The 25,022-nt window shown below is 40.9% G+C and overlaps 1 protein-coding gene across 2 annotated transcripts; it reads left to right on the top strand.

Annotated features, from left to right (window-relative positions):
- Positions 1–173: 173 nt before the first annotated feature.
- On the top strand, positions 174–23,490 carry LOC115592163 (low-density lipoprotein receptor-related protein 2). 2 transcript variants are annotated; one of them, XM_030434703.1, is made up of 45 exons: positions 174–322; positions 1,002–1,124; positions 1,591–1,830; positions 2,609–2,722; positions 2,858–2,977; positions 3,089–3,214; positions 3,779–3,982; positions 4,592–4,760; positions 4,877–5,045; positions 5,223–5,445; positions 5,788–5,907; positions 6,130–6,348; positions 6,593–6,901; positions 7,489–7,707; positions 7,953–8,099; positions 8,203–8,451; positions 8,583–8,816; positions 8,966–9,214; positions 9,321–9,566; positions 9,746–9,994; positions 10,481–10,702; positions 10,802–11,056; positions 11,213–11,428; positions 11,625–11,807; positions 12,058–12,180; positions 12,429–12,596; positions 12,999–13,214; positions 13,302–13,531; positions 13,729–13,858; positions 14,465–14,658; positions 14,783–14,969; positions 15,418–15,630; positions 15,803–15,986; positions 16,063–16,264; positions 16,357–16,521; positions 16,665–16,919; positions 17,085–17,312; positions 17,538–17,672; positions 18,868–19,069; positions 19,144–19,269; positions 19,691–19,798; positions 21,688–21,924; positions 22,095–22,413; positions 22,547–22,643; positions 22,999–23,490. In XM_030434703.1, the coding sequence occupies exons 1-45, from the start codon at positions 265–267 to the stop codon at positions 23,080–23,082; spliced, it is 8,466 nt and encodes a 2,821-aa protein (XP_030290563.1). In that variant the 5' UTR covers positions 174–264; the 3' UTR covers positions 23,083–23,490. The 2 variants fall into 2 exon arrangements, with proteins under 2 accessions (XP_030290563.1, XP_030290564.1); XM_030434704.1 differs by lacking the exons at positions 9,746–9,994; positions 10,481–10,702.
- The last annotated feature ends 1,532 nt before the right edge of the window (positions 23,491–25,022 follow it).

Here is a 25,022-nt window from a genome sequence, read left to right as displayed (position 1 = left end):
ATTAGCCAGACATTTAACATACCTGATAAGGATAGCTCGAAGGGCTGACAAGATACATCCATTAAGAGAACAAACAAACAAAAGTAAATATATAAATATAAATAAACTATGGTAAGAAAGTCGCACAGATTAAATATAAAATATATATAAGATGGATGCTCCGGACCTGGACGTGTCCTCTGACCGCACCTGCAGCAGCTCGAGCTGATTAAAGCGTTTCCTCTCAGGTGACGCAGTTTGTCCCGATGAGCCGAGCGGGCCGATATGGATTTACCACTCTTCATTTGTTCGATATTTCTGGCCAGTTTGACCATTTCCAGAGGTAAATGTTATTCTTCATGGTTGTTAAGTAATTTGTGTGACCTTAATTCAAGTCCCCACGTGTGTAAACGATGAATAAGGGCCGTCCTGACCTTTTTCTCTATGACAACATGAACAAGTCAACATGGCGGCCATCCTCACAATCTCGAGTCAGTCTGTTTAGAGTGTCAATGGTTCGAATTAAACATTTGTTAATCACAGTTCAGAAGTTTTAACTAAAACATATTTGGTAAAAAAAATAATTTAAAAGTAGTTTGTAGGACACTGTTGTGTGTTGGACCTCACTCAGGCTGGATACAATAAGAACCTTGCTAACCTGCTAGTCAAGCTAACTTTAATGTTACCATTTACAAGCATATATCTGTCCTGGGTGCCATTTTAGCATGATTTTAACAAGTGAAACACAAGACCTCTTTGGTCTCTCATATCCAGGGTTCCTCCTTAGTAAATTGGATAGGCTACATACATAACTTTGTCTACTTTTCCTGTCAATAAATGGACAATTGTTTAACAGCTCTGTTTCAAATTAGCTTAATTTCTAGTTGATTAATGACAAATAATCTGAGCCATGTTCAGTGGCTCATCTGGATTCTCCATGATGTCTGAAGTTGTAAAATATTACTTTAATAAAAAGGGGAATTTCATCTTTTTACTTTGTCTGTCTCTGTGTTTTTTAAAAGGTCAAATTTTGGGATGTCATCAAGGCCAGTGGCAGTGTGATGATGGAGGCTGTATCCCTGATATCTGGAGATGTGATGGAGCTGGAAACTGCCTGGATGGATCTGATGAAATGGATTGCACTGGTAGGTATGACAAAAGCGGTGTTCCCAAATTATTTAAGAAGGCCATATTTTCATCCATCATAGTCGTTGGAGGTGTTTTCTTGTCTGACTGAAATGATATACACCATATTTAACAAGACAAGTTTTAATAGAATCTGTAGCAATAAGGGCAGATTTATTTGTTTTTAATATTTGAGTAATCAATCTGCATTACAATGACAATTGAAAGGCACAAAGTTGTATAAAAAAGGTTTAGCAAAAACCGTTGGTGCTGATTTTTAGTCATATTTACATTCTAACATTAGGTTTTATAGTGGAGTGACAAGGATTGTGATATAATGAAATAAATGTTTGGTCGTGTTGTTTCAAAAGTAATTCACTCTAAGAGAAAGCCACCTTAATCAAAGGAGAATTAAATCCTTCATGTATATTTGTTCAATAAACCCATTCTTCCCCTTCTGTATGTTATGTTTTTTCTCTCTCCCAGGCTCTTCTGAATGTCCTCCTGGTCAGTTGTCCTGTGTAGACTCTGTCGGCTGTGTTAATAGTTCGGCCCGCTGTGATGGACAAATCCAGTGTCCGACCGGCTCAGATGAAGAGTACTGTCCAGCTACTAAGAGCTGTTTAGAGTCTGACTGGACATGCCGAAACAACATCTGTATCCCAACAGAGCTGCGTTGCAACGGACTGAATGACTGTCTGGACAACTCTGATGAAGACAACTGTGGTGAGAAGGGTGGAGGGTTGAATATTGCGCCACAGGAATGTATCCATACATCTAAAATACTTAAGATGCCCATTCTATGTTCAACCTGCATTATCTTATTCTGGTGCTTTGCTATGTTTTACCAACCTAGCCCTTAAGAAATTAAAGGAGTAGGAGTTTAACTTGCCATATATATATATATATATATATATATATATATATATATATATTTATTGTGACATTCTTCGTATGTTTTTATGTTGTATTGTATTGCACTGAACAGCGATGCATCTGTGATGTCATTGTAAGATAAGCTTACAATGAAATAAAAATTCTATTTTTATTCTATTCAATATGTGTAGACTTAAGAAAATCACAAAACAACTGTAAGGCTCTAAATTTTTTAAATATTTAAAATGCCGTTATTGTCTAGATGATCTTAAAAACAAAATCAAACTTGAGATCTGTTTGACTCCCTGACAAAGGCTTGGTGCTGAAACATGTGGAGTTTGTGGCAGTAAATTTTAATAGTTAACAAAAAAGAAAATTGAGTGAGTTGGAGGGTCTTTGTTATAATTGGAAAATTAAATCACAGTGATTTATCTCCACAAATCACATGAACAATGACATTATTTTGTCTCTTATGATTTCATGTACATCAATGTGAATAATTCATTATGATTGAATTAACAGTCTAACGGATACTTTGTTCGCTCTGACCTTGTGATCATGTAAAGTCGACTCAAACTCCTTACGAACCAGTTAAATAATCAAGTCCTGATCGTCTCTCCTCTTACAGGTCTGTGTGGGGAGGGTGGTATACGTTGTCCTGAGGGGACGTGTCTGTCTGCTGAGGAGAGGTGTGATGGACAGGTGCACTGCTCAGATGGCAGCGATGAGCCTATAACCTGTGGTAGGTTGGACACGGATTACAGTGAGGGAAATTGCTTACACTTGACTGCAACTTGATCTCCAAATTATGTGATACAGTGAATTGCTTTTGGGGCATGAATTTCTGTCACGCTAAGCCATGCTGCTCCTCCTGCAGGTCGTATTTGCTCTATTAACAACGGTGGCTGCAGCCATGTGTGTGTTGATGAAGACTGGGGCGCTCTGTGTGCCTGTCCTGATGGATATAAGCTTTCTCCCAATGGAGCTGTCTGTGAAGGTGTGTGTGTGTGTGTGGGATGACTAGACTCGACTTTTCAGTTTTATTATGGAGGTAACTGCCCTTTGCGGTATCATGCTTATGAAAATAAAAGCTATGATCTTTCCTTAGATCTGGATGAATGTGCCCAACCTTTTTCTCCCTGTATGCATCACTGCACTAACACCGTTGGATCCTACTACTGTCACTGCAGAGACGGATTCAAACTAGATAGAAACTCTGCATGTCTAGCTACAGGTAATGATATGTTTGTCTAAATCCAAGTTGGTGTATTTAACATGTTGTGGCCATTCCACCTTTTGTTGTGTGGTGGCACCAGTACAAATTTCATGTTGTGTTAGCGAGCTAGTCATTAGCTTTATTTGTACCATTTAAACATCCTCTGGATTTAGTTTCATCCTTTCTGAAAAGATCAAACTCGGCAACAAACAAATTCAGTTGGACAAAAGATAATTGACATGTTAATGGGGTTCTGTGATGTGGCCGACCTTATGACAAAAGCAAGAAAGAAAAGATCAAAAAGATCAAATAAATCAAAAGAGCTTGAAATGAAAACAATCGAGCAGGTAACATCAAAAGAGAAATTGCTTAAAATGTTTTATCGTATGTTCATCCAGGTTATTTTTTGCCCAAATATTATCCAAAAATGTCCTATTTTTACTTTCTACACTCAATTTTGAAGTGATAAGCAAGGTCAGTCAGTAACTGAGGGATGTCTAACTTATAGGAAGTCAAACTTACTCAAAGATGGTATATTCACACTAATTGTACACACTTCTCTGTATCTATAAATGTCTCCAGGTGACACTGTCAGATTGCTAACAGTGCAGAGGAAATCAATCGGGCTGTTGAATGTGAAGTCTCAGCAGTTTGAAGTTATTCAGACTCCAGTCTTCGACCTGGTGGCTATGACTTTTGATGTTGCCCGAGGCTGGTACTACTGGGCTGACAACCAGGGCAACATTTACAAGAGTGATGGACAGCACAGCTCGACGAGCTACACTGGTTAGTTGACCCAACATGATACTGTTTTTAGTTTTTAGTTTTTTTTATGTATTATGGTGATACAGCTTGTTATATTTTTTTGGCAAGTTTTCTAAACAAGTGTATGAATTATAAAGTGATTGAAGGAGAGTTTGACAGATGGTTAACTATGTATGATCAATAGGCCTAGAGACTTTTTGTCTTATTCCCTGTTATAGCAAAGCATTGTCTGCTTCTCATCACCAGTTACACTGTCTACCAGCTGTATCTAGTTTAGCAGGGTTTTTTTTGTTGTTATAACATCAAATTGTTAAAAGGAAAAAAGCAAAGAGCAGAGGAAAGTCTGGATAAAATGTAATTTACTTGTGCTTCTTGAATTTCCAGGAATGTCAATTAAATTCTTGTGAATCTTGTAAGATCTTTACATTATTGAATTATTAAGCTGACTTGTTATAAATATACACATACATACTTGTGTGTGTATATACTACAAAAATATGAAAAGTCCCAGACTGTGACCTGATATAGAATCCCTTTGTTCGGCATCAAAATTTGAACCCCAACTGCAGAGGGAAAAGAGACCAAAAGCTCCTTAATATCTATATATCTATATCTAATATAATTTAACAGGGGAGCCTGGAATCGGGGGTCTAGCCTGTGACTGGCTGAGTGGAAACCTGTTCTGGACCAATCAGAAGACAGAGTCAATCTACATGCAGGCAGCTGATGGAGAAAGTTATACTTCTGTGCTGAGCAAGAACATCCGCCCATCAGAGTTGGTGCTTATACCTGTGGAGAGGTATGTCTGACATTCATTCCATCTGAGTACTTTTTAATTTGATTTGACATGAAAATCACGTCATGAGGAATAACTTGGGTAGTGCTGATTCAAATACACTGCTCTCTGACTTCCAGCTTGATGTTCTGGATCAATGCTGGCCACGGGGACAGAGTGACAGTAGAGAAGTCATGGATGGATGGGTCGGACAGAAGCTCTCTGATGTCGCTCACTGCTCAGTCCGCTCACAGCCTCACTGCTGATGTTGCTGCCAGGAGGCTGTACTGGATCAGTGACTTCAAGAAGGTGAGTTAAGGAACGAAACGCAGGTAGACGTACATCAAACAAACTGGAGTATGAAAAGAATATTATAAAACATAACACTTCACTTAATTTGCATGATGAAAAGAGAGATCCTTGACCTAAACTGATAAACCCTAATAATTATCCTTCATACAGTGAACATGAACTTATTCCATTCAGTCTATAGAGACGGTGAAGGTGGATGGGACTGGCCGTTACACCTTCACAGGACTGTTCAACAGCAGACCGGCTCTCAGCCTGGCTGTGTTTGAAAGTTCCTTCTACTGGATGGATGACAGAGGACTGTGGCAGGTTCCACAGAAACAACCGGATCAAAAGAAATTCATCTTGAAATCCGCACTGCCAATATTAGCGGTTTACCACAAGCTACAACAGCCTCAAGGTATTTAGTAGAGCAACAGATAAAAAGCTTAAAAACGCAGATAAAAACGCAACATTGTGCTGTTGTCCTCTGAATTTCCACTGAAATTTGAAGTACTGTTATCTCTATGCAAAGTATCCAGATATGACAATTTTGAATAGAATACTAAAATAATTTCCGTAACAAAGGGTCGTATTTTGTTCATGTGTCGACTAATATTATAAGATATTTCATCTGTTTTTAAAAAAAACTTTTTAAACTCTCTCAAAGTGTCAGTGTATCTTCCTTACTCACCTAAGTAACTTCTTTCACATCTAATAATAGTACTCACATATCAAAATGTTTTGTCTTGTCATCAATCAGGTTCTTCAGCATGTACAAAGACTCCATGTCAACTGTGTCAGCTAACTAAAGGAAGCCCCATGGGATTCACCTGTGCTTGTCCTAACTCCAAAGTACTGTTGCTTGATGGGACATGTGAATGTAGGTTTACCGTAGCCTTAATTTGCCTATGTTACAAATGCCTTTTATGCCACTTTTGAGAGATAAATGATATAAATTGTACTTGATCCTGCTCAAGTTTAGTTTTCTAAATCAAGGTTCCAAACTCTTGGATTAGGAATGTGTTGAAGTCCTTCACTCTTGTCTTTTTTATAACTTTTTTTCTTTAACTCATAAAAAACATTATTTACTTTGTTTCCATAGATCCAAGGTTTATATATGCTACTATCACCCACATCAACATGTTGGAGTTTAGAGGCAAAGTCTCCACTGATACCCAGCTCTTCGCCACTGATGACAGTATCCTGTCATTCGATCTGGACTGGTACAGAGACTTGCTTTATTGGGCTAACCAAACTGGCCATATCCAACGCACGAGTCTAACTGAGGCCAAAACTGAGGTGGTCCCAGCACCGTTGCCAGGCAAGTGGTTTGAGCTTTTAGTGCAGAAGACATGCTGCTATTAAAGTGGAACTGAGACATTTTTATTTATCACTTAGGTATGTTCGGACTGCAGGCAATTCTGATTTGTTTCTTGAATAAGATCTTTATTTGTAAGTGATTAGATTGAATTTTGATGGTCAAGTGTCAGTAACTTATCTGCATTGGTTGCAGGTCAATCAGTTGCTTCTCTGTCACAACTGATTGACCTGCTCTTTTTTTGTAGTTTGTCTGATAAAAGTCGACCAGAGGAGAGGGAACCTGTATTGGGTCTCATGCGACCAAAACAGCATCGGCACCACCACAGTCAACAATCAATACTCACAGCAGCTGTACCATACAACAAAGGAGATTCGAGACATGTATCTGGACTGGCTGAGGGGTGGCCTCCTGTGGCTGGAGGAAGAGCGAATCCTCAGCATGACCTTGACAGGAGGCCAAGCCAGAGAGCTGCTGCACTTAGCAGGAGGTGTTGGGGGGAACATTGCCTTCGACTTCAGGGCTGGTAGTCTACTCTGGAACTCAAAGAGGGCAGGTCTGTAGATCAGAGGGATAAAATGTTTTTTTTCCATGTTCAAATGTCTTAGAAGCTGAAGTTATAACAATAGAAGTTTTTCAAAGAAGTGAAATTTTATTTATTTATTTTTGTTATTAGAGAGTAGTTACTTTTCAGAGAACTATAGTGTCTATTTCAAGGTATGTTTTTGCATCGTTGTACTGCATGTGTGTGCTACATCTAATTAACTGGAGCCTAGAAAGTAGAACAAAATAAAAGAACTTGCAGGCTCTAATCATGTCCCTATTTTTACTGCACATATTGTGCCCACAAAAATTATAAAAAGATTGAATTTGTTGTGATCCTGCCTGATTAACAGCTGCCAGTGTTATACTGATCACAAAATAATGAAAGATTCTTATAAGGACAGAAATAAGTGATGCTTTCAGTCTGTCATTGAGCTCTAACATCAAGAAATTTCATTTGTTATGCTAGATGGTGTATCAGGCCTAATTTCCCTACATAAACACTATTTGATTGAATCTTACTTTGGGATCTGATATTTCAACAATACAAACCTGTTAAATGAGTTTTGGCCTTTTTTTTTTTTTTTTTTCTTTTCCCAGGCTTAACAACAATGAGTTTGCTGCAGGAAAGAAGCCACCAAGCTGGCAGGAGATGGAACATTTCGGGCTCGGTTATAGCTGCCTTTGAGCCCTTCCTGTTGTCACTTTCTGACAATGTTTTGACACTGTGGGACCGGCGTGATGGGAGCGCCATCCAAGACATGTCTGTGGGAGGTCAAGTGCTGAGTGTAGTTGCTGCACTCAAGGACGTCCGTCCAGGTCAGACCACTAAACAAATGTATACAGACACATTCTGTCGCCTTATTTGAAGTTTCTGTCCATGCTGCTTAGTCTTTATGTCCATCCCATCATTGCTCATATTAGCTGCACAGTTAAACCAGTTTTAGAACTAGATATTCAGCACTTGCAAGGAGTCGACAAGAGTTCATTGAAAACTGACATAAATGTTTTTACTTAGACATGTTTCTTAATTTTCTCAATTTCATTATAATAACTTTCCATAGTGCCTGATACTCCAGTCTGCAATGAACCCTCTGTGCTGTGCCGACACACATCAATCTGCCTCTCACAAGTCCAGCTGTGTGATGGGAATAAGGACTGCCCTGACGGAGATGATGAGGACTTTTGTGTAACCACATGTCCGTCTAAAGGTAAAATATCAATATATCACAATTTGTCACATGAGAAAAAAGTTCCCCTGCTCTGAAATTTGTTTTAATCTTCTCTTTTTTTGCCTTTTGTTTACAATTTTAGATGATTTCAAATGCACAGACCGTGGGAGTTGCATCTCCAGGAATCTTGTTTGTGACGGTCGTTCTCACTGTCGTGACAGTTCAGATGAGGTCAACTGTCCGACCGTAGCTTCTCCTGCAACTCTGGCAAACATCCTTAAGTGTCGCACGGGCTCGAGGCCATGTAAAGACGGCACAGAGTGTGTTTTATACAGGCATGTATGTGATGGGGAAAAGGATTGTCGGGATGGATCAGATGAACAGGAATGTGGTGAGTTTCCTAAGAAAGTTATACTTATTGGGAAAATTTCAGTAACAAAGAATTACTGATGCAATCTATAGTCTGAGTGTAGTGTAACAGATAATTTAACTTTACCATGTAATCACTACTCTATGTTGAAGATGCCACAGATCAGATGATGACTCCAGCAACATCAAATATTGTTCCATTCAACAAAATGCCACCTGTCACCAAACCTCCTGCTCCGACTGTCCCAGCCTGCAGCAGCCCCTCTGTGCTCTGTCCCCGTTCTTCTGTTCACCTCTGCATTTCTCCAAGCCAGTTTTGCGATGGACACAAAGACTGTCCTGATGGCTTTGATGAACAGAACTGTGTGAAAAGATGTTCCTCAAAAAGTAAGCTTTGAGTTGATGTGTTCTCTAAGGTGGTGATGATATACATTTCCCTTGTCTCAAATGATGTTTAAAAATGAAGCATGCTCAAAAGAGCTTTTAAAGCATCCTGAAACTTGGAAAAACTTTCATTTTTAATAATTTCCATCTAGGCGACTTCCGCTGCAAAGACCGTAGGAGCTGCATCTCCAAGAGCCTGGTTTGTGACGGGCGTTCTCATTGCAATGATGGCTCAGATGAGGTCAACTGTCAGAGCATAGCTCGTCCTACAGCCCTATCAAATGTCCTGAAGTGTCGCATGGGCTCCAAATTATGTCAAGACGGCACAGAATGTGTCCTCTTCAGTCATGTTTGTGATGGAGAGAGAGACTGCCGGGATGGATCAGACGAAGAAGGATGTGGTGCGTCTGGGATTTTGGACCCGGGCCTATTTTTATCTTCACTATCACTGATGTAATCATCATGACAATAATTTCTTTTTTTACTGTTGTGTTGATTAATTTTTAGATGCTGCAGAGGTTGACCCCACCACAGCTACCACAAAATTAAATGAATCCCCTATGTCTTTCGAACCTTTTACTGAGCCTCCCACTGAGTCTCCCACTGAGCCTCCCACTGAGCCGCCCTGCACCAGTCCTTCAGTTCTTTGTCCAGGGTCTTCTATATGCATTAAACCAGCACAGTTTTGTGATGGAAAGAAAGACTGTCCTGATGGATCTGATGAGAACTGTGTGAAAAGATGTCCTTACAAAAGTAAATCATTAAGTTTTTATACTTGGTTCTTTAAAATTGAGTTTCCAATAATTAACATTACACAAGAAGTAGTTTGAACCAATGCAACAATCTCATTTCTATCGTGCGAATTTAAAGTATCCTTCACAAGTCTCTGTAATTCTAGTAATTTATTTAATTTTTCTTATTACCCTTTGAAGCTGACTTCCGCTGCAAAGACCGTAGGAGCTGCGTCTCCAAGAGTCTGGTTTGTGATGGTCGCTCTCATTGCCACGATGGCTCAGATGAGGTCAACTGCCCGAGTGTGCGCGCTCCTGCAGCTCGAACAAATGTCCTGAAGTGTCGCATGGGCTCCCAACTATGTCAAGATGGGACAGAATGTGTCCTCTTCAGTCATGTTTGTGATGGAGAGAGAGACTGTCGGGATGGATCAGATGAAGAAGGATGTGGTAAGTTTCTGTGGAAATGTTTCTTCTTTTTAGAGTGAATAATGTGTGTGTATATATAATAAATCTCAAGATGGATTTTAGATTAATTTTTTGTGCTGTGGCATATGATGCATGCCAGTTTTCTGTCAGATAAATCAAACTTTTCCTTGTAGTTTGATTAGTTGTGTTGTTGCATACTTAAAATTGCCTGGCAAATGGCTGTATTTATATTCCTTTGCTTGCTTCGAAAACAAATGCTGGCCATATACTGTCTTTTGTTACAGAAGGTGGTGTTTCTCATCCTGCTTTTGTCCACAGGGGTTGCCAGAATTAACAAAAGGTGTTCCTTGTAGCTACTTTAATTTGAAAAAGACTGTCATAATTGTCATGTAGGAATGTTTTTTGTTTTTATGGTAATTGCCAGTGTAATCTTATGGCAAAGATCATATGATGTTTTGAAATGAAACTTTACACTTTATCGTACTGTTGTGTTGATTTAATTTTTAGATGCTGCGGAGACTGACCCTTCAACTGCTTCAGACAACTTCAACAAAGCCCTTTTACCTGTCAAACCTTTTACTGAGCCTCCCACTGAGCCATCCTGCACCACTCCTTCAGTTCTATGTCCAGGTTCTTCTCTATGCATCAATCCAGCACAGTTTTGTGATAGAAAGAAAGACTGCCCCGATGGATATGATGAGAACTGTGTGAAAACATGTCCTTACAAAAGTGAGTTTTCAGATATTAGCCTTACGGCCCAGGTTCTGAGACACTTTTTTGTTATCTTGTTGCTTTTCTGTTTGATATATTAAACGTTATTCTCCTCAGCTGATTTTCTCTGCAAGGACCGTCGGAGCTGTGTCTCCAAGAGTCTGGTTTGTGACAGTCACTCTCATTGTCACGATGGCTCAGATGAGGTCAACTGTCCGAGCAAATCTCCTCCTGCAGCCTTGAAGTGTCGCATTGGGTCAAAACCGTGTAATGATGGCACAGAGTGTGTTTTATATAGCCATGTGTGTGACGGAGAGAGAGACTGTACGGATGGATCAGATGAACAAGGATGCCCAGACACATGCAGACAAGGTTTCACTTTAAACAATTGAAATTTTTATAGTCTGTTTCTGTCTATAGTCTCTCGTTTAGACATTTACCCCCCAGTTTACTTGAAATTAGTACTTTAAAGAGGAGCTTCCATTCAGATAGTCAAACCTGTTTTGTTTTTTTGTACTCCCCTCACAGGTGAGTTTAAATGCTTTCATGGAGGTATGTGCATTCCTCTGGTTCAAGTGTGCGATGGGAAGTCACAGTGTCGCGACCAGTCTGATGAACTAGTCTGCAGTGACAAAAACAAAAGCTTTGAACATCGCTGTGGCGATGGCAATCGCTCCATCCCAAAGAAATTCATGTGCGATGGAGAGAGAGACTGCCTGGATGGCTCAGATGAGGTTGGCTGCAGTAAGTCTTTCGATCCAGTTTTCTAGTTGTCATTCACTGGTGGTAGGCTAACGTAGTAGCATAATTCCTACACCAGTAAAAGTTTGAAAGCCGTGATTTATGTGTAGAAATAAAAACATTGGTGGGAATGATTGAAAACTAATTTGAACTTTTACATGGACATGAGGTGCTATAACTTGAGTTTTTCCATTTCCAGACCCTATTATTGCTGCATCAACAGAGTCTCCTGTTCCCACTTCGAAGTCAAGATGCATCACTCCATCAGTTCTTTGTCCGGGTTCACCACAGTGCATCTCTCAAAATCAGCTGTGTGATGGGCATAGAGACTGCCCTGATGGATTTGATGAAAACAACTGTGTGTTCCAGTGTAAAAACCGAGGTTAGTGTGAGTCCAGCCCTGACAACGGGTATTCCAAAGGTAGTAAATATTTTACGTCTATGGCAAACTAATAATGGCATGGACTCGCTGTGCTGTCGCTTTTAATACTGCTCACGACTTCAAATAGTCTTCAAGCCTGCACATACTGATATCCATGACAGGGGATTTAATAGGTATTTTAGAAATGCCTCCACTGGCAAATAATCCTCCCTGTTCCTCATATTGACACCTTTTTCTTCCTCCACATCAGATGACTTCTTGTGCAGCGACCGGAGAGCGTGCGTCCCCAGGACTGAAGTGTGTGATGGCCGTGCCCACTGTCCTGACGGCTCAGATGAGAAGCGCTGTCAATCAGCACATCCTACAGCTCGCCGTAAGCCAGCGACAACAAAACCCAAAATATGGATTAAAACTGTAGATAAATGTGATTCTAGGCACAGCAGTTGTAGTTGTTGTTGTTCTTGCAAGATAATACGCTGTTGTACTGTCTCTCATACCTGATGTGCTTAAAAATATTTGTAAATCAGAAAACAATCCTTGACTGTATTCCTCCCCCAATCATACATTTAAACTCTACATTTACATAACCCAGTTGATTGCATCTTTTTCTCTTTCCCCTAGCCTCCATCAACGGGCTCGGTACAAGATCAGCCCCGCTGAGGTGCCGCACAGGTTTCAGGCCTTGTAAAGATGGCCTCGAGTGTGTTATGTACAGCCACGTTTGTGACAGAGAGATGGACTGCAAGGATGGCTCAGACGAAGAGGGATGTGCTGCTCAGTGCAAAGCAGGTTAGTTTTGTGCATTGTACAAGCAGCTTAAAGCAGTGCCATAAAAGTAATTAATATTTCTAAGGGATTTGCATGAATCTGTTTTCAGCTTTGTCAAAGCAGCACTATATACTCTGGAATCACTTGTTTATAGGTGGCGAGCACACAAACAGCTGTTTCTTTGGGCTTGCTGTTGGGAAAGTTTTCAGCTTCTCGGGTGTCTTTAAGGATTTGCTGAAATGTATTTCTAAATCGAATTCCTCGTTAATCTAGATTTGAAAACCACCATAGTGTTGTGTCAGTAAATGGAATATCATGTATGAACTGGTTAGTTTCAGTGTTAGATCAGTCGTTGATACATTTGAAAAATAGATGTTGTACATGTGAGAGATGAGTTTTTGAGGCGTATTTTCTCTTTCCCAGCTGAGTTCCAATGCAGTCATGGAAATAGATGCATACAACCAGAGCAGTTGTGTGATGGACAGTATGACTGTCAAGACCGATCCGATGAAATGGATTGTTCAACTATGACTAAGGGCTGCCATCACCGCTGTGATAACAACACTCGCTGTATACCTGACACTTTCCTGTGTGATGGAGAGAGAGACTGTGCTGATGGATCAGATGAGGCAAAGTGTGGTAGGCGATGTCCAATATTGTATTGGAACCCATAAAACCTGCAAATCTAATTTTTAGATGTTTTTAAAATGGTTAAATTTTTTCCAGGTTTGGTGGCCTGTACGATTAACCAGTACCGCTGTGCGAGTGGTCAGTGTGTGTCTGAGGCTCTCAGATGTGATGGCTTTGCTGACTGCAGCGACCGCTCTGATGAGGTGGATTGCACAAGACCACCGCGCTGCCCACCTCAGCTGCGATGCCCACACAGCCACTTGTGCCTGCAAAAAGAGTGGCTCTGCGATGGCGAGGACGACTGCAAAGATGGGTCAGACGAGAAGGTGAAAAAGAAGCTACAGTCTGAGTGAAGTAAATTGTATGTGAACAGTAGAGGCAGATGTTGAAGGAGTCTTTTTCTTGCTTCATGAACATTTATCATATTTTGATGATACATACTGAAGCTTTGCTGGTCAAACAAGAAGGGTTTTATGAGTGAGTTTAGAAAAAGTGTGTGAAATTTTGTTTCATGTGTGTCCAGGACTGCATGTCGCCACCAGCGAAGTGCAGGGAATACCAGTGGCAGTGTGGAGACAGCAGTCAGTGCATTCCTCTGTCCTGGAGGTGTGACGGGAAGAAGGACTGTCACAGTGGGATGGACGAGGACAAATGTGAGCTTGTTTATTCCCAAATACTGACACCTAGTCTGGGTTCATCACTGATTGAAACATTTCAGTGGGTCCATAATCTTTTCCAAAATGATTAATTGTAGTCAATTATAAATCAGCCATTTAATTTTCACGAGTATTCAACTGGATCTGCTCAATTGAGCTGTAAAATAAATTGTTCAGAAGTTTTTTTTCATTAGTCGTGCAGCCATGTTGCAATTTCAAGGCATTCTTAAGGTCCCACATTGAAGAAATTTGGATTTTTGTTTATTAAGATGGTCTAGGTGCTATAAAAAATATTTTTAAAGAAACCTTAATCAACGGAGAAATAAATGTAGCTCAAAATGTGCGTTCAAACGAGCTGTTAGGACTTGATATCAAGACCACTCACCGCCCTCGGCCACATCGACATCGACTGAGCTGTTTGGGAGAGTAATAGGCACTAAAACGGAATGTTCAGTCAGGCGGTGTGTTTTTAACAATAGTATGTAAAATCTTTCAAGTAAAAATATTTCAGTCTGGAGAAGAGCATAATATGGGGTCTTTACGGTACAGAAGTGAAATGTATTTTAATCACCGTAGAGTCCAATTTAATCTATGCATTCACAGGCAGCCAGAGAAAATGCCCCTCTCACCTGTACCAGTGTGGCAGTGGTGAATGTGTGGACCCTCGCCTGGTATGTAATGGCTTCACCAACTGTGCCGACAGTTCAGATGAGGGTGCTGGATGTTCTCAACGCAACTGCTCCAGTCTGTCGGCTCCTCAGTGTGACCACCAGTGTGTCAGCACCCCGAATGGCCCGGTCAGTACAGAACAGATGTGGCCGTCTGGTTGTTTTCCTGTGTTGTTTCCGACTGAACCTCAGCATGCTTTGATGCAACAACAGCATGTCTCTCTTGACTCTTTGTCCCCTCTTTTCTGTTCAGATGTGTTACTGTGCCGCAGGTTTCAGACTAGACTTAAGTGCTGTGTCCTGTGTGGACACTGATGAGTGCAATGCTGTGCCAAATACCGTATGCAGACACACTTGCCTGAACACTCATGGATCGTACAGCTGTCACTGCCACCCTGGTTTCTACCTGGAGCCTGACAGCAAAAGCTGCAAGACCAAAGGTATTGTCTGTCTTTTGTTTATTCTGTATATCATGTGAATTAAATGCTTTTTAGCAGCTGACTGTAACATCTTACTTGGTGAATGTTGAAAGGTTCCTGTACTCAATTGTTTGTGAACTGTCAATATTGTAATTAAGTCATCAAAATGCCTAGGTTTTGGTGGTGGTAGTAGTAGTACCAGTCTTACAACAGAATGGGATGGAACACCATAGATAATCGTCATGATAATTTGAGTTATCCCTGCTAAACACCCCACAGATTTGTCTGTAGTTCCTGAAAAACAATGAAATATTACTTTTTTAAATCATTCTGTACTTGTTCAGATTAGTTTATGTTTGGCCGACCAAATGCAGAGGAAGATAAACTTCATATATGAACCTCAACAAAATTTTATTGGTCAATGTCACTGGTTCTGGAGAAAACTTACTGATCATGTTTGTATCTCTAGACGAACCTTTGCTTCTGGCATCTGTGCAGTCTGAGCTGTTACTACTGGGAGTCCACAGCAGCACCTTGCGTCTACTGTCCTCTGCCAGTCGGCCAGTCTTCTCTCTGGATTATAACTGGGCTCGGCAGAGAGTTTATTGGCTGAGTCCCGACTACCAGAGCATCCGCTGGGCCGACATGAAAAGCTCAGGCAACACAGGGACACTTATCAAAGGTATGTCTGTCGCAGGAACTCTACATTTGTGTGATGAGGATGCGTGATTGTCTGAATGGTTCCCTAAATCAACAAGATTTGAAGAAACTGTACAAAACGCATATTCATTCCATTTGCTTGTCAGAGTTTGACTTTGACCTATTTGCAGTATTCACATGAAATCTTGTCACAGGGGTAAAGTCAGATTTCATCGCAATGGACTGGGTTGGTAACAACCTGTACTGGGTGGACGGACTGGTGGGCCAGATTCTGGCTGTGAAACTCAGCGATGTTACAGTGAGATCTCAGAGCTACACTGTGGTCCTGGGTGAAGATCTGGAACAGCCAAGCTCATTGGTCCTGTTGCCGCACCAAGGGTAAGGTGCTCAACCTGAAAAATCCTAAAAACTCCACGTTTCGCCATTACATTTATTCTATAATCAACATTTTCAGATTGATGCTTTGGTCTGAGATCGGCAGCAGCCCTCAGATTGAGCGATCTGGAATGGATGGTTCAAAGAGGAAGGTGGTAGTGAGCCGAAACTTGAGCTGGCCAGTCAGTCTGGCCTATGACCTCCTGGACAGCAGAGTGTACTGGGCTGACGAGAAGCTGCGTTGCATCGGCTCGGCCTCTCTGGACGGAAACAACATCAAGGTCAAAAATACCAGCTGATTAAAAATAAACGGATAACATTTAAAGTTTATGCATCATTTGAGGAAGACTATAGACTGTCCTTCTCTCACTAGATCCTCCAGTTAGCTGAAACACCAAGTCCTTTTTCTGTGGCGGTCTTCAATGATCGCGTCTTCTGGTCCGATACAAAAAGAAGAACCATTCGCTCAGCTGACAAGAACACAGGCAAGGATCAAAAGGTTCTTCTGAAGAGACCAGGGCAGCCGTTTGGACTGAAAGTGAGTCTTCAACTAATGATTCTGAGGAGCTTAATTAATTAAACATATTTATATTTTATGAATATATCACTGTTGGCTGTAACCTTTTTAATATCTGAGAGGTTGCAACTTACAGGAGCCTTATGTTTCCCTTCTCTCCATAGCTGATGCATGCCCTTTCCCAACCCACAATATCCAGTCCATGTGATAAGCTACAGTGCTCCCATCTCTGCCTTCTGGCCCCAGCAGCGAAAGGCAGGTCTGGAGCACCAGCGTCGATGGGAGATCAATCTGTGAGGGAGCCTACAGCAGTTTGCCGATGCCCAAAAGGGATGCTACTTTCCAAGGACAAGATGACCTGCTCTTTGCCTACGGAGTCATCTTTCATATTGCTTTTGTCACGTACAATAGTCTACCAGGTGAATGATCTTATTGTGGTTGCAAGACCAGAAGGATCTTGCCAATTACTTTCGAAAAACTAATTTAAGGTTTCTCGACAATTTTCTCTTCTCTGGTAGAATTTGATGCTATTCTTGTCTTGCTCATTTTCAATTTTATCCCGCCCTCTACTCCCCAACTTGTAGATTTACTTGCACTCCATGCATCGTGATGGTATTGCTTTGAAAAAAATGCCTGTCAGCCGAGATTTAGCCCTCCCTGGGGTAACTGAGGCCTCGAGCCTGGACGTGTCCATCCAGGAGCTTTCTATGTATGTGGCTGATGCAGGACAAGGATCTGTGGATGTGCTGAAACTGGGTGGCCCCAGGTCCAGACAGGGACTGACACCCATTGGACAAATCCTAAAGCTGAGGGTAGGCTTGATCATCACTTTGTTCAAGGGTTTGCTTGATCTCTGGTAAGCGAGGCAGGTATAACCCAGTCTCATCATGTGTTAAAAAGGGATACCTTCATTATCCACTACTTTACTGTTAAAAACATCTCAGACAACAATTTTCAGGCAGTACTTACCAAGTAGTGACTCTGATTCAGCTTCACCCAACTTAGATTTAAATTCTGGCATCTAAACTTCTCACAAGGATGATTCAGTCACAGCTCTGGCAGTTGATTGGGTGACCTCCAACCTCTACTGGAGCAGCATCAAGAGACCCGATCTCCACGTGACCTCCCACCATGAAGGCTTCACCACCTCACTGCTGCAGGGATCACTGAAGGTGAAGGTTTCACTGATCATTGTTTTTTTTCTGCTCATCCATTGACACCTTTACCTCTGACATTAATATGGCTCCTTTATCCCTACATACATGTCTCTTTAACTACAGCGGCTGTTTCTTTTGGCTATGGTATAACCGACGACAAATGAATAATATAAAAATCAAGACCTCTGTACAACAAGGCAGCATGCTGTATTCATGCCTGCTCTTTTACCCCTGAATTTGTTTTTTTTTGTTCCTTTTCAGTGTTGGGTATAGTTACTTTGAAAAGTAGTTAATTAGGTTACTATGGAAGAGGATTAGGGCCACATGTGAATTGTTTTTGAGAAAAAGGTCAGAATTCTGAGAAAAAAGTCAGAATTCTGAGAAAAAAGTCAGAATTCTGACTTTTTTCTCAGAATATCCTCTTCCGTGGGTTACAACGTTACCATCAATTAAAAGTAATCAGTTACGTTACAGCGTTACCTATGAATAAAATTAACCCGTTAGAGTACTCATGCGTTACCAAAAATTAAAAGCCGTTTGCAGCACCTCGCACATGCTGCAACTTAACTGACACACACACAGCCTCCTTTAAATGCACCGAGAAGTCGCGACAATGACGAATAACGTCAGTCGTCTAGCCTTTTTTGTTTTTGTTTTTTTTTTAAATTTGAAGTGGAATTTTTTGCGGTCGACAGAAGCTTTTCACCATTGCATTTTACCGTTATGTTGCTCTTGTCCTTTTTGCTGGCGAATTGAAAATAATGTGCGTACTTCCACGATGCAAAAGCTGTCCTCTCTGCCATCTTGCCGGGGGTTCGAAAACACTCACTCACTCGCACACACACACACACACACACACACACAGGTAACGTAGGTCAGCAGCAGGGCACAGACACATCACAGCGCTGCGCCTCCGCTGACACATCCGCAGGTGGCACAGTACTGTCTGACAAAAAGCAGGCTGCAGTCGGGATTTTCTTTTCCTTATCCGGAGAAATTCTTAAAATAACGGATTACTTTTTAAAAAAAATAACTAAGTTACTGATTGCTTGACGCACAAAACAAACACATTACGTTACACGAAAAAAGTAATTAGAGTACTCTAACACGTTACTCTGTAACACGTTACCCACAACACTGTTCCTTTTCTTGGTTGTCTTGTATTTGCTTCTCCTGGTAAATAGAGCTCTGGTCTTAATTGTCTTTTCAGGGTACCACATCCATCGCACTGCATCCCCCTTCAGGACGACTTTGCTACACAGCATTAGCTGCGCCAGGAGGAAAGACTCAGACAGAGGTAAACTGCGCCTGGATGGATGGCCGTAACAAAGCAGTTCTGTGGAGGAAGTCGAGCATCCCCACCTCGCTCGTCTTTTCCAGTCAAGGGAACATGATCTACTGGGCTGACACAGGTGAGGAGTTAAAATGCTCACTATTGGATGATTTTTGCTGGCTTACCTTACGCCTGATCACTCTTTTCCGCCAGGTGAAAGCATCATCAGCTCCATTGGAGTGGATGGGTCAGGATATAAACAGTACAAAACAGGGCCAGGGCTGCTCATCTCTTTCACACATACAGAGAACATCCTCCTCTGGGCCACGTTGGACAAAGGTAAGGATTGAAGCACTTGCTATTCTATACAATTCAGCTTTGAAGTCTCAAATACCCACAATGTCTTGGTATATTCTTTTTTTCACGATTATACCCTGCTTGTGATGTTTTTTGTAATACAACTTAATTCACCTTCGTTTCATCCATCTTTCTCCCCTTCAGGCAGCAGATGGCATCAGACTAATCAATGTAACAGTTAATTATTCAGCCAACCTCTTTGTAGGAATCTACATTGTCTGACATCTTTAAACACCCACTTGTTATCACTACAGTTTCTCCTCTTCATTACTTTAAATTTTGAAATTCAGTCTGACTGATGGCAAAAGTGTTTCCTTACCAACCACCCAATCAAATCCTCTGATTTCTGCGCTTCAGTAGTTGCTGAGGTGTTTTTTTGTGTTTTTGTTTTTCCAAACTGTAGATGTAACCAAACTATGGTTCAGCGATGGTCTCCAGCCCAACCAACTGTGGTTTGAGACAAAGACCAGTCTGGTGGAAGTCAGAGCCTACAGCATCGACAGTCAGTCTGGTAGGCATCTGTCTGACTTTGACACAGCAGGTTGAGTTAAAAGTGGAAGGCTTCAATCTGAAACAGGGAGTTGTGCTGGTAAATAAGTGCAATTGAACAAGCAGTCAAGACAATAACAACTTTTAGGCATGTAATAGGAAACAAGGACTTAAACATACTTACTGCTCTTAATCTCAATAGTCAGTCTCACTATATGAAGTGTGTGTGTGTGTGTGTGTGTGTGTGTGTGTATATATAGGACTGCTTTCAGTGAGAGGACTCCCTGATGGCCACTAGGTGGCAGGTGAGGCTTGATGGAAGGTAGAAAATTCCAGAGCAGACTGGGATTGCAAAGAGTTTGAAGAGGGAGACCAAGACATATAACTACGACACAAATAAAGCAGTGAGACCAAAAGAGAAATATGCAATAGTATAAAATAAAACACAGCTAAAGAAATCTCTTAAATCAAAAAGTCCCAAAAACATAATTGAGTCTCTCACTTCTGCTAAAGTTTGTGTATCAGTAAAAACATTGTGTATAGTTGGTGTCCCATCAGTAGCACAATGCATTACAGAGCTTGGAACATACAGGTCAGGATGCTAAAAGTCCTGTTTAGAAAATTGGAAATGAGCGAGCAAGTATAAAGCTTCTCCAGAGAAGTTGCAGTATCTCAGACACACAAAGGGAATGGCATGAATCAGAACATGGTTCTAACACTTACAAGTTTCATCCAGCTATATTGTGCACAACCAGGCTGCCATAGTGCTGATTTACCAGCAGCTGTTTGGAGCCAGTTTCACAACCATTTGAACATGCTGTCACGGCATGCGTCACATGGAAATTCTGATGGATGAAATTGTGAAAGTGGCTCATCAACTTCTCATTGTGCTACATAATGCTTTTGCAATGCTAACAAACAGGCTTGCAGCACCAATGTCATCGTAATTTGTAAGGCAGAAGCACGTCCAACCAGTTTCCCAGTCACAAATGATCTACACATTTATATTTATCCTTTTCAACTTTACCTTCTCCTTTTTAACCCAGAGAGCAGAAAACATGTGTTATCAGACACTCTGGGCAGAATGAAAAGACTCACTTAGGCTCAAATTGAGTTGAAAAGACAGCAGGGTGATGTGATACCTGCAGAGAGATGTGGCCTGGTAAGCTGTGGGAGATCCCAGTCTCGTACGCTGTGTGCTGTTTCAGAGCAAAGTCTGTCTTGTTTACATGAATCAAAACACATATGGATACCGAACATGATCACTGAGGCTTTGTTACCAAAGATTTGTTCCCCTTTAATTTCATACTATGTGTACAACAGGATCTACAATCCTTGGAACAACTGACCGATCATATTGTAACATTATATTATGTTGGCATAAACTTGCACATATCCAGAAGCACTTTACCATTTTGCGTAATTATTAATTCACAAACTTTGACACACTTCTGTTTCTCATGTCCTGGAGTCAAATTAAACTTGTTTTCTCAGTCTGGCACTGACGTCATTGCTCACTCTACAGCCACGAAGCCCTGACTTGTTTGTACAGTCATAACAGACTAGTGATCGACATGGGAGGAGGTCTAATCCATGTTCTGGTGTGCACCATTGTTGATGCCCGTCTCATCCCTGCTCAAAGATTATTTTAAGCGGATGAAAATGAAATGAATGGAAAATGCATGTCCATTTACCATTTATTTACCATTTGGTGGTCCAGGAAGACTAGCAACTGTATTCAGGTCTCTTTCCATCCACTCGCAATTTAATTGCATCAAGACCAGTTAAGGTACACATTAGCTTATTTGCTCATGCTTTTAAGTGTGATAATCTGTCACTTGTATTCCCTCCAGGAGAAGGGGAAAAGATGTGTGTTGCTTAATCTAATGCTCTTTTACCTATTTCTCCCAGGAACTAATACCTGCTCTAAAAACAATGGCGGGTGTGCCCATCTGTGCCTGGCCTATCCCGGTGGTCAGATGTGTAAATGCGGACGGGGCTTCTCCGCTGTCAATGCTACTTCCTGTGCCCCTCTCCTCAACTGCCCCTCTGGGCAAGAATCCTGTCTTGATGGCAGTAAGTGTATCAGCAGCAGCAAGATCTGCGATGGACGTGTCGACTGTTTGGACCAGTCAGACGAGCAGGACTGTGAGTTTTGAGAAGGCATATAAAATTTTTTAAAATCCTCTCAAGTCTGGCTCTAGTTACTCAAAGTGCACAGTAGTAAGATACATGCATTGTAGAAAAATTTCTGTGGTGGTAACAGCAGTACGTATCAATAATATGTATAGTAATTACTACATTTTCTGTCTCTTCAGGTCCAAACACAAACTCGGCTTCTTTTGGGAACAAAACCAGTGATGGTCGTTCTCCCCTGTCTTCATCTTTTCACCCCAACAGCCAAAAGAACTTGGTTTCTTCAGTTAAAACAGACTCCACATCATGTGATCTTCAACACTGCCACGGTCAGGGCAGCTGCATCACAGAGCGCAAAGTCACTCGCTGCCAGTGTGTCGCTGGTTACAAGGGAGAGTTCTGTGAAGAGGCCGAAAGCGGACAAAGTCACGTGGGTGTGATCCTGGGTGTCTCTTGCCTTGTTGCCTTATTGATCGGTGCTGCTTTTATTTTCACTAAGAGGTATTGAACACGAGGAAGAGTATTATATTCTGAAGAGACTATTGGAAACTTGAAACACTGCAGAGCTATTTTGTGCTATGTAACTCAGTGACTTATGTAGGACATTGCTGTTTTTGAAATCTTTTTTTAACAGGAGAGCGTGGGTGTCCATCAGAAGCAGATCAACAGAGAAAGAAACTCTGATGGCCAACATGGGTCTGCCATGTGAACACTACGATTCAGACTCTGAGGTAAAACTTTGAGCCAATGAGTGGAAAGTAATTTTGATAAATGGACAGAAACAGTAATGATATTTAAGAATATGAACCATTTATCTTCTAAACCTGCTGTTGGTTTGGAAAAGTGCCTAATCAGTTTACTTCTAAATTATAAGTCACAAGTCCAGTCATAAATATGGAGACGAGTCACAATATTTAAATTTTAATGTTCTTAATATATTTCCAACTCTTGATTAGAGTGTAAAAGTTCTTTATTGACACTCAGTTGTAGTTAGTTTTGTGCATTTTTATTTGCAGGTGGCAAAATTTAAGTTTAATGTCTCTGCTCTATTTATAAATCAAGAAAAATGTATTTTCTATTCCCCAGGAGCTGGACTCTCCGGTGGATGTGAAGAACCCCACGCTAGCATTAAGGTCATTGCAGCTCAAGTACTCAAGTCCTGTATCCTGAAATACAGCCTCCAATAAACACCTGGTGGCTGATGCCACAGACTGTTGGAATACATGGCTTTTATGACAAACCTGAATGGGGTCTGCAGATGCATTTCTGTGATAATGAATTTAACATACTGATGGACAGCCTTTGGTGTAATAAAAGTGATCAAGAAATGAACCGAAGACCACACACTGCCTGTTTTTAATCTCTAACAAGGAGAACAACCTCTGAAAGTTCTCATTGTTACCAAAATACAGATGACTGATTTTCAGCTTTTGATTTGTCCACCTTTCAGGACTGTTAGTTGTGATGGCAAAAAATGGCGCATAAGAGGGTGTATCCTATCTCCATTACATACTACTTTTATTGAAGCTCTATTCCTGGAGAGTATGTTAAATAAAATGCAAGAATAGTCATCTTAAATGTGGGATTTCCTCTGTTTTCATATTCTTTGTTTACAGCAACAACTGATCTAGTAATGAGTCTCAGCCTTACTAGACAGTTCAGGTCCAGCTTATTGCGCAGTTTTACAAGTCCAATTTCTGCATGGACATTCAATGAAGTTCATTTTGAGCTTTTATTAATAAAATGTTAAGCTAGTTTAACAAATAAAAGGAGCTCTCTAGGCTCAGAAGCAGACAGACTTGTCATGTTTAATCTCTTCAGTCCTTCTCTGTGCCTTTCTGTTGCTGTCGTCGTCTGAAGCTTCAAATCCCTTAATGTGTCTATATGTTGTATATCTTACTAATGCCTACTGTGGTGACACCTTCACTGTTGTCGTGATGGTGCGTGTCTGCTAAAGCCTGTGTTATCTCTACCTGCAGTCGTTTAGCTCAGCTGAAAACAGCAGTTCCTCTCAGAAGCAGGGAAGTATTCTACACAGTCCAGTCTGTTTAAACTTCGTGCTTTAAGCTTTACAACTGCATTTTCTCCTCGATGTTGTCCTTAGGTACATAGAAAATCCCAGCAATTATATCACAGAAAACCTAACAACTCCTTTCAGTTTATGTGCCGCCAAAATGTTCAGTTTTCTTTGTTTGTCCGTAGCCGTTTTGTAATCTGACACCAGTTTCAATATGATATGCTTCCTGGTTGCATTTTGATACCGCAGAAGCATAGTTGGCACGATACTAACCATAAGTAAGTATCACATTCTGCTCTATGAAGACAAAGTGACACTGAATGAAAACTGACCACTATCTAATCATTGTATCCAAAAATGTTCTTTCAAGTCTTTGATCTATTGGACAGCTATTTACAAAACGATTTATGTCAGATCTAGAGCCTTTACCTTACATATGCAACTTTAATATCTATTATGCCTTAACAAATGTGTATGCACGTTTAAACTGAAGTTACACATGCTCCTTTGACTCCACCTTACACTGGAGCTTGAGAAAAACAAACATGGAGTCTCAAATGTAAGCCTATAGTATAATATATTACGCAATTTCTGTCTGAAGTGAACTCCCCTGTTGACGCACACTCAGGTGAAATATCTGACACCACAGTAATGTGGAATACAGTGTTAATGTAGAAGTGGTTTCCTGTACACTTGTAGACGCTGTTTAAGGCCTATTGTCTTTTCTTAAAGGTATCAAACCTTTAGAGATGACTGATACCAGTTTGCCACACAATCTAAAGAAGGTCACCTCAGTGAGGTAACCTTCAATTAAAAGTCATCTCAGTGTGTAAAGGAACTAGTAGTATTTAGTATTTACAATAAGGCAGGGGTCTTCAACGTTTTTCAGGCCAAGAACCCCCAAACTGATGGAGAGATGGAGCCGGGACCCCCTACTATATATACAGTATACAATTATGTTTTATATTAAACTGTATAAACATACCTTGTTATTGTGCATTCAGTACTAAGCTGTTCAAATAATACACAGGTTCATATATTCATGTTTGCAAGCCGCTGCCATCCATAACATAACCAATGCCAGTATCAGCAC

The sequence above is a fragment of the Sparus aurata genome, chromosome 12 (genome assembly GCF_900880675.1).
Source record: "Sparus aurata chromosome 12, fSpaAur1.1, whole genome shotgun sequence".
NCBI lineage: Eukaryota > Metazoa > Chordata > Actinopteri > Spariformes > Sparidae > Sparus > Sparus aurata.
This window is presented reverse-complemented; position numbering and strand designations above follow the sequence as displayed.